This window comes from Mangifera indica, unplaced genomic scaffold, assembly GCF_011075055.1.
Source record: "Mangifera indica cultivar Alphonso unplaced genomic scaffold, CATAS_Mindica_2.1 Un_0002, whole genome shotgun sequence".
NCBI classification, from domain to species: domain Eukaryota; kingdom Viridiplantae; phylum Streptophyta; class Magnoliopsida; order Sapindales; family Anacardiaceae; genus Mangifera; species Mangifera indica.
Genome location: NW_025401094.1, coordinates 835,977 through 845,401, shown reverse-complemented (window position 1 = coordinate 845,401; position 9,425 = coordinate 835,977). Strand labels below are relative to the sequence as shown.

The 9,425-nt window shown below is 32.9% G+C and overlaps 1 protein-coding gene and 1 pseudogene across 1 annotated transcript; both read left to right on the top strand.

The window, feature by feature from the left end:
* The first annotated feature begins 2,894 nt into the window (after nucleotides 1-2,894).
* On the top strand, nucleotides 2,895-5,382 carry LOC123205176 (probable aldo-keto reductase 5). The gene is made up of 5 exons (XM_044622085.1): nucleotides 2,895-3,202; nucleotides 3,572-3,772; nucleotides 4,395-4,567; nucleotides 4,667-4,772; nucleotides 4,878-5,382. Exons 1-5 carry the CDS (start codon nucleotides 2,990-2,992, stop codon nucleotides 5,214-5,216), a joined length of 1,032 nt encoding a protein of 343 aa, XP_044478020.1. The 5' UTR covers nucleotides 2,895-2,989; the 3' UTR covers nucleotides 5,217-5,382.
* Nucleotides 5,383-6,258: 876 nt separating this feature from the next.
* Nucleotides 6,259-8,978, top strand: LOC123205238 (annotated as a pseudogene).
* The last annotated feature ends 447 nt before the right edge of the window (nucleotides 8,979-9,425 follow it).

Below are 9,425 nucleotides of genomic sequence, written 5' to 3'. Positions count from 1 at the left end.
ATGACAGGCAATTACTAAAGGCTATTGAACAGTTTGAGTTTTCAGATAAAGCACTTGTCAACACTATAATAACAAACTTTACATCAATAAAGCTCACTAGTGTTAAAGGTGTGCGTGAGCACATCATGCAAATGAGAGATATTGTAGCTCAACTTAAGACTCTTGAGATTGAGATGTCTGAATCTTTCCTGATGCATTTCATTCTAAATTCTTTTCCACAACAATATGAAGCTTTCAAAATCTCTTATAACACATAAAGAAAAATGATCAATCAATGAACTTCTGACCATTTGTGTACAAGAGGAAGGAAGGTTATTGATTGAAATGAATGAAAATACACATATGGTTACACAAGGGAAGAAGAAGAAAAACCAAGCTAAATATAAGGGAAAAGATAAAATATTCAATCATCCTGAATTTAAGAAGGAATCCAAATGTTTTTTCTGTAAAAAGAAAGGACATGTGAAAAAAGATTGCATCAAGTTTAAAGCTTGACTTGAAAAGAAAGGTAATCCAATCTCACTTGTATGTTATGAATCTAATATGATTGATGTTTGTCATAACACTTGGTAGATTGATTCTGGTTCTACAATCCATATTTCAAATACCTTGCAGGGTTTTCTAAACCAAATGAAGCCGATGGCCAATGAACAGAGCATCTATTCGGGAAATAAGATGCATTCACATGTGGAAGCGGTCAAAACGTGCAGATTAGTTTTAAATTCTAATTTTGTTTTGGATTTAACAAACTTTTTATATTCCAAGTTTCTCTAGAAACTTGATTTCTGTTTCAAGACTTGTACCTTTTGCATTTTTCTTTACATTTAATGAAATTGCATTTAGTTTGATTTATAAATCTACAGTTGTAAGAAATGATACATTGTCTAATGGTTTGATCCGAATTCATTTACAAAATAATGTTTCATTTAATTTGATGCATGTTCAAAGTAATGTTGGTATTAAAAGGAGTGTTATGAATGAAAATTTCTCTATATTGTATGGGATTCATGTATTTGTATTCTATAATCAAACTTGATAAATAATAGATTTGACTAGAAGAATACCTTTATCTTGGATGTAAGATTTTTTTTATGAAATTCCAACCAAGTATATCGTGTTATTATTATTTTTGGCTTTTTGCTTTGATATTGGTTGGATCGAAATATTTTGGGATTCAAATTTATCAATCTATAGCACATCCTAACTTCGTAAGAATCCTAAATTCTTTTTGCTTTTCTCCTTTTTTTTTTTTTTTTTGGTTGTTAGTAATGGTGCTTAGTTAGTGGCAATCAATTCATTCCAACCAATTCAAAGTCTTCGTTTCTTTCAGTTTAGTCACCACATTATCCGTAAGAGCTTATCTAGGCATATCGTCACCCTTCCAACTCTACCCCACACCATAAATAGGGCCCGGACATGCGAAGGCAAAGCAATCCACACAGCAGGGCTCTACTTCACAAAGACCCAAAAAAATCCCAAATTTACCAAATTTGGATAAACATAAATAATAATTATGAAGTTATCTTATTATATTCAACATAGGTTTGACACTGGCGTTGTTGACCCTAAATATTTCATATACTAATGAATTTATTTTAAAAGTGTGTTTTATTTGGATAATATTTTATTATCAAAATTGAAGATAAATTATTTGAACAATTATTGATATCAAATTTTGATAAAAATAAATAATTATTATGTTTTATTAAAAGTAATAAAAAAATATTAATATATTATTTTATTTAAATTTCTTTAGGTTTAAGTATTTAAAATTATTTTTTATATTACTTATTATATTAATTAAAAACAAAGTTATTTTTGTTCAAAAAATTAATAAATAAAAATATAATTATAATAAAATTAAGATTACCTTAGTAATATTCTAATTTTTAATATCTAAGATAAATGTAAGAGTACCACTTATATTACTTGTAACATAATTATTAATAATAAAAAATTATTAGAATATTTTATTATTTATAACTTATAATAATATGAGGGCATTTGGTTTGAGTAACATTTTATTATCAAAATTAGAAGATTTCCTTCAAGATAGATTATTGAATATAAATTATTACTATATTTAATAAAATTTGATAAAATGAATAAATATAAATGATTATTATATTTGGTTAAACGTAATAAAATAATATTAGTATATTATCTTACGTAAATACCTTTGGGTTTAATTATTCTAAAATATTTTATATATAATCTATTATATTAATTCAAAAAGAGATTATTTTCACTTTAAAAAAATTAATAAATAAAGATATAATTATAATAAAATCAAGAGTACTGTATTTTTTAATAATTAAAATGAAAGTAATAATCGAATTACTTTTAATATTATCTGTCACATCACTATTGATAATAAAAGATTGTCCGAATCTTTTTATCATTAACTAATAAAATAAAATAATATAAATAATAAAAAATAAATTATCAGAATAATATTTCTTCCTTTTAAACCAAACACCCCTATAAGCAATAAAAAATATATTAACAAAACAATTTTTATTTACACTAACCAAACGCCCTATATAGACACTAATAATTGGCATATCATCACGAGAGTATATAATTTTATTATTTATTTTATTTATAATTCAAAATAATTTAAAATATTAATACTTACCTTTTATTAAATAAACAATTATTGTATTATAAAAAAAAAAATTGAGTAATACTATATAAACTGCTAATAAATATAATGGTTAACATTTTATTATATGATTCACAATTTTCGGTTATACTGAGAATCCAATTTTCCAAATTTGTATGGACAATAAGTCTGTTTCCATCACTTTCGTCCCTGTGTTATCCGTCAGAGCATATCTAAGCATATCGTCACCCTCCCAACCCAAGCACTATAAAAAGGGTTCTGCGGTACACAGACAAAGCAATCCACACGATACAGCCCCTTGTCGCAAAAATATCTCAAACTCTTTTAACCTTTAACTTCAAACCCAGAAACTCACAGGAATCAATGGCTCCAGTGAAGAGAATCAAGCTTGGTTCACAAGGCCTGGAAGTTTCTGCTCAAGGCTTAGGCTGCATGGGGATGTCAGCCTTCTACGGCCCTCCCAAACCTGAGCCTGAAATGATCGCTTTGATCCACCACGCCATCAACAGTGGCATCACTTTTCTTGACACTTCTGATGTGTATGGACCTCACACCAACGAAATTCTTCTCGGAAAGGTTCAATATTTTTCTCTCTTCCCTTACTTTCTTGTGAGTTTTTTTGAGTTTCTTCTGGCTTGAATTGATCATACACCAACTGGGTGTGAATAATGAACACAGAATTTTATAAAGTTTATGTTTTATTTTGTTCGAATCGCATGTTTATGCATGAATCCATCTGGTTTTAAAATGAAGTACAAAAAGGTGGATTTTGGGGAGATGTATACGATGATTTCATAATTTAGATGAGGTTCTTGATGAATTTTTAAGCCATATATAACAATTCCGGGAAAGTTACTGAAATTTTAATTTGGTTCATGTTTTCATTGTGGTCTTGTGTAGTGTTTAAAACTTAACTGTTATGTCCTTTGATGTGAATTTGGGCAGGCTTTGGAGGAAGGGATGAGAGAAAGAGTTGAATTGGCCACTAAATTTGGTATCAACTTTGCAGATGGCAAGATGGAAATACATGGCGATCCGGCTTATGTGAGGGCTGCCTGTGAGGCTAGCTTGAAGCGGCTAGATGTCGATTGTATTGATCTTTACTACCAACATAGGATTGACAGTAAAGTTCCCATCGAAGTCACGGTTTGCTCCTTGCAAGACCTTTCTTCTGCTTGTTGATTAGTGTTTTTAGTCTGAAATTCATGTGCATATTATGTAGCTGTTAAATCAATTTAACCTATCGAACGGCCTGCAGCTTTCAAGTTGCTTTCAAATTGATTGAATGAATGAGAGTAGTAACACAGACAGGGGGTTCTTCCCCTTTCTCGTGCTCTATATTGAAAATGTGTGGCATGCATCCGTGTCCTGTGTACCGGAGAATAGTAGTACTCTTTTTAGGCTAGTGTCAATACGGTAGAGATCTGGACTGCAGCAAAGAATACCTTTCATGTCTGTTTTTCAGTAAGACAACGGAGATATTTATATTGTTTAGGTTTTCACTCCTCGATTCAAGAGGGGCTCCAAGTCATTACTGGTAGCATCTGAAATCACAGTGTAATTTTTGTCAGACTGTGAGCATCAGTGGTTGAATTAGGCTGAATTTTTTATGAAACTGTTGTTTGTTTACACTAACAGTCTGAGTTCCCTGCATTGCAATGCTCTGTATTTTTCATACATTTTGCTTTGTTCTTTGTATGGCTCACATCAGCTGAAAAAGCAAGCTTACACACTAATTTTTTGCTTCCTGTCTTCTGCATTTTCAAAGATTGGGGAACTCAAAAAACTAGTTGAAGAGGGCAAAATAAAGTATATAGGTCTATCTGAAGCATCTGCTTCAACAATTAAACGAGCTCATGCTATTCATCCAATAACAGCTGTGCAGTTGGAATGGTCCTTATGGTCGCGAGATGTGGAGGAAGAGATAGTTCCTACTTGCAGGTAAGGCTTTAATGGGACTAGGTCAAACAAAAATGAGATAATAATAAATAAAAAATAAAAAAATAAATGATTTCTAATGCAATCCTGTGGATTTCTCAGGGAACTTGGCATTGGGATTGTTGCATATAGTCCTCTCGGACGAGGATTCTTTTCATCAGGGGCTAAGTTGCTTGAAAACATTTCGACAGATGATGTTAGACGGGTGGTTCGTAGACAACAATTCAATTTTTATTATTTGTATTGTATTCAACACATGTTGTAGCATGATCTAACTTTGTGCAGTGAAAACTTTATATTTCAACTTTTGCAGCATTTTCCAAGGTTGCAACCTGAAAATCTGGATCATAACAAAATGTTATTCGACCTTGTTAATGAAATGACAGCGAAGAAAGGATGCACCACATCACAGCTTGCGCTAGCCTGGGTTCATCACCAAGGAGATGATGTATGTCCGATTCCTGGAACCACCAAGATCGGAAACTTCAACGAAAATATCAAAGCATTGTCTGTGAAACTAACTCCAGAAGAAATGACTGAACTTGAATCCATTGCTGCAGCAGATGCTGTAAAGGGCGATAGATATATCAGCGGTGTCACCACCTACAAGAACTCCGAAACTCCACCACTATCTTCATGGAAAGCTTCTTAAAGGCCAAATCTCCACTTGCATCCACTTTCTGCAAGCCTACTAGTGTGATTTCACTTTATTTTGTTGTAAGGATAAGTGTGGTGAGAAATTTCTGTGTTTGGTGTGGATACTGTGCAATGTGTTTGTTGGAAATTAAATAAAGATGCAAGATCTCTTAATAGTGTTATGGTCAAGTCCCACTGGTTAGGTAGCTGGCTCGAGCTCGAGTCTTGCATAAACTCAATCGAGTCGAACTTATGTCAAGCAATATTTGGCTGGTTCACTCTATGGTCAACCCCATTTTTTGTTTTAGCCAAGAGGCCTCAAACATTCCAACTCTTTTTGGTTCACATATCATACCTCTCAAAATTTTTTGACTTGTAAGATGGCCGAAATAACCCCAAATGAAAATTATGGAATGGTTTTGAATTCTTGGTAGTTGTTCTTGCTAGGTCTGTATCTAATCCACACCAAACCCAAGCAAGATTTAATTTGAACTAGAGTTGAATCTAGAAAAAGTCAACTTAAAATCAAAGAGTGGAAACTCCATCTTGATTAAAAATCAATTTAATTTTATATTCAATCCAAACAAAATTAAATTAAACTCAACTCATTTGAAAAAAATATACTCGATAACTCAAGCTCAATTTATTCAATCATAACTCAAATTTAGGCTAAATCAGCTTAGATCAAATTCTATCCTTGTTCTTGTATATTGATTAGATAGCTAGATATCAACTTTTTGAAGTGGAAGATTAGCTGCATGGCTTAGCCTCCATTAATGACAAACTCCATAACAATCAACTTCATTCAGTCTAAATCAAAAGAAATGTTACTCATTCCTAAATTAAAATTACTGAATTAGTACTCATTATTACAAATAGATTATTGTTAATGAAACGGCTCAGAAGGTTAATATTACTCTTTTAGAACGATGCCTTGAGAACAACAAACTTTCTGAGATAAAATGATAAGATACAAATGGGATTACATAAGCAACAATTACTAGATTTCAACTGAACTCTGAATCATAAACATTTCAGGTTTCTGCTACTTAGATCTGATGGCATTCAAGATAGTAAGACTCTGTCTCACAATGTTAAGTGGCAGCAGAGAGTCACTTCATAAGCTGCTTTATATCAAAGCTTATTGAAGAAAATGAGAAAAAAAGTTTGAAAAATAAACTGGTAGCACAGAGTCACTTCATAAGCTGCTTCATTAACAGTGGCATCACATTTCTTGACACTTCTGATGTGTATGGACCTTACACCAACGAAAGTCTTCTGGGAAAGGTTCAAATTTTCTCTCTCTTTCTTTACTTTCTTGCGCGTTTTGCTGAGTTTCTTCAGGCTTGACTTGATCCTACATCAACCGGGTATGGATAATGCACAAAGAATTTATGAAGTCTACGTTTTAATTTTGATCCTAATTGCATATTTATCCATAAGTCCATCTAGTTTGAAAATGAAATACAAAAGGGAATATGATATGGTGATTTTTATGATGAATATGAGTTCTTAATTTAGACGGGGTTCTTTGTCTTTCGACACACCTGCATCTTGACATTTTATAAACTCAAGTGACTTGGGATGTTCATTTATACAAAAAACCACTATAGTACTTTTTCGATGTGGTATATGTATATTTTTTATGAATTTTTAAGCTATATATATTACAATTTTGTGGAAGTTAGTGAAATCTTAATTTGGATTGTGTTTCACTGTGGCCTCATATAGAATTTAAAACTTAATTGGTTTGCCCTTTGATGTGAGTTTGGGCAGGCTTTGAAGGGAGGGATGAGAGAAAGAGTTGAATTGGCCATCAAATTTGGCGCCCGCTTTCAGGATGGCAAGCTAGAAATTCGGGGCGATCCAGCTTACGTAAGGGCTGCCTGTGAGGGGAGCTTGCATAGGCTAGGTATTGATTGTATTGATCTTTATTACATTCATCGGATTGACACTCAAGTCCCCATTGAAGTCACGGTTTGCTCCTTTAATTAACTCTTAATTACTTTGCTTGTTGATTAGTATTATCTATCATGTTTACACAAACATTCGGATATGGTCCTGCCAAAATACACTGCAAATTATTATTTGTTTTAGGGACATTGTACATTATAATTTACTTGTAAGTTCTATAACTCAAAACGCATCATGACAATTAATTTAAGACATACCCAATATCTGATTCTTGGATCCTTTTTTGTGTGCTTTGAAAGATGGGGGAACTTAAAAAGCTAGTTGAGGAGGGTAAGGTAAAGTACATAGGTCTCTCTGAAACATGTGCTTCAACAATTAGAAAAGCTCATGTTGTTCATCCTATAACAACTGTGTAGCTAGAATGGTCCTTATGGCCACGAGATGCAAAGAAAGAGATAATTCCTACTTGCAGGTAAGACAATACTCTTGCATTAATAGGGCTAATGAATTGCTTACAATCCAATACAAATTAAGCAGATGGATTCTTATTTCTTGGGGAACTTGGCATTGGCATTGTTCCATACAGTCCTCTAGGACAAGGATTCCTTTAATCGGGGCCTAAGTTGCTTGAAAACATTTCAAAGGATGACTTTAGACAGGTTTGTAACCATCAATTCAATTCTTAGTATCTGGAATGCACTACATATCGCTACTATCACTACTGAAAATAAATATCATCTTGAACAAGTTGATCTCCAGTTGGAGTTTCATTTCAACATCTCGATTCTTTTGTCTATTAGGTGATAGCTTGAGCTGGCAACGAGTCGTGCCAAAACTATCCATGTCATGCCAAGGCCTGGGGCACAACAAACAACATGTAGGTTGTGCCTCTGTGGAGTTTTTGGCAAGTCAACCCACTTAAAATATATATATTTTTTTAATTTTAGTTTATTTTTTGACTTTTTTTGTGAAGCCTTGACACGGCTTACTTCATTTGCAAGCCTTGGCGCATGCCAAAATTTGTGGGTCTAACTAGCCTATGAGCCATAACGATCTACTACTACTTATAGGTGACATTGCATCCACCAATAACATTATTCACCCTAATATTATTATTGTTTACCCTGTCAACAATCCTTTGATAACATTGTACATAAATTCTAGCTAAACATTATCAATTCAATTCAAACTTGAGTCATAACCAGCTCAACTTGAATCCACCAGTAGCTATGTGCAACCTAATGCTTGAACCCTTAAATAATTGAAGTTAAATCTAAGTTATTTGCAAAAGTTAATCAATCAACTTTTATAACCCCAAATTTTGCAGAACTTACCCAGGTTGCAACCTGAAAATCTTGAGCACAACAAGAAGTTGTTTGAGCGTGTTAATGAAAAGGCAGAAAAGAAAGGATGTACCACATCACAGCTTGATTTAGCCTGGGCTCATCACCAGGGAGATGATGTTTGTCCGATTCCTGGAACCACAAAGATTGGCAACTTTAATCATAATATTAAAGCGTTGTCTGTGAAATTGACTCCTGAAGAAATGGCTGAACTTGAATCCATTGCTTCGGCGGATGCGGTAAAGGGTGACAGAGATATGTATAGCTTTGTCACTTGCAACCAAGGATTACAAAACCGGACCGGACCGGCCGGTCGAACCGGCCAAACCGTAAACCCGACCGCTATCTTCACGGAAAGCTTCTTAGAGCCATGGACTTACACAGTCCTTTCTGCACTTTTATTTTGTTGTGAGGAAGTGTATTTGTATTTTAAATTACTATGATTGATATGAAAAAAGGAAGAGAAATGTGATGCTATTGTTTCAAACTAAATAAAGGAAGATCAATGCAAGTTATAATAATAGTTTTGGTGATCTCTCATTGATTTTGTGGTTGAGTTCTCAATGGTTAACAGTAAATATTTCTGCACGTTGATTACTCCTAAATTATTTTGAACTTTGTAACATTGGAAGTTTGAGGGGCTTGAGTTCGAATTAAATCTATAAAGTTTGGTTGAAATTAGAGTTCAAGCTCATTCGAGTTAATATTATAGATGAATTGTCAACGAAATGAATAATATTATCAAATGGATTATTAGTGTCATATACAAAATAAACAATGTCATTGAATAGACATACAAATCGATTTTGATTGGGACAATTAAATTAGAATTCTGTCTTAGGATTAGCTTATTTCAATCAAATGATAGATTTAAACCAAGTCAACTTGGATCAGATTACTCTTAATTGAAGTCACAATCTTAGTGGTATAATCACTACTTAAATAATGTATTTAAAATAAAAATGATA

Excerpts from the sequence above, each read along its gene's own strand:
- LOC123205176 (XM_044622085.1), top strand. The coding sequence starts at position 2,990 with ATGGCTCCAGTGAAGAGAATCAAGCTTGGTTCACAAGGCCTGGAAGTT. Across the intron at positions 3,203-3,571 it reads ACGAAATTCTTCTCGGAAAG|GCTTTGGAGGAAGGGATGAG; the intron begins GTTCAATATTTT and ends GAATTTGGGCAG. Across the intron at positions 4,773-4,877 it reads CAGATGATGTTAGACGGGTG|CATTTTCCAAGGTTGCAACC; the intron begins GTTCGTAGACAA and ends CAACTTTTGCAG.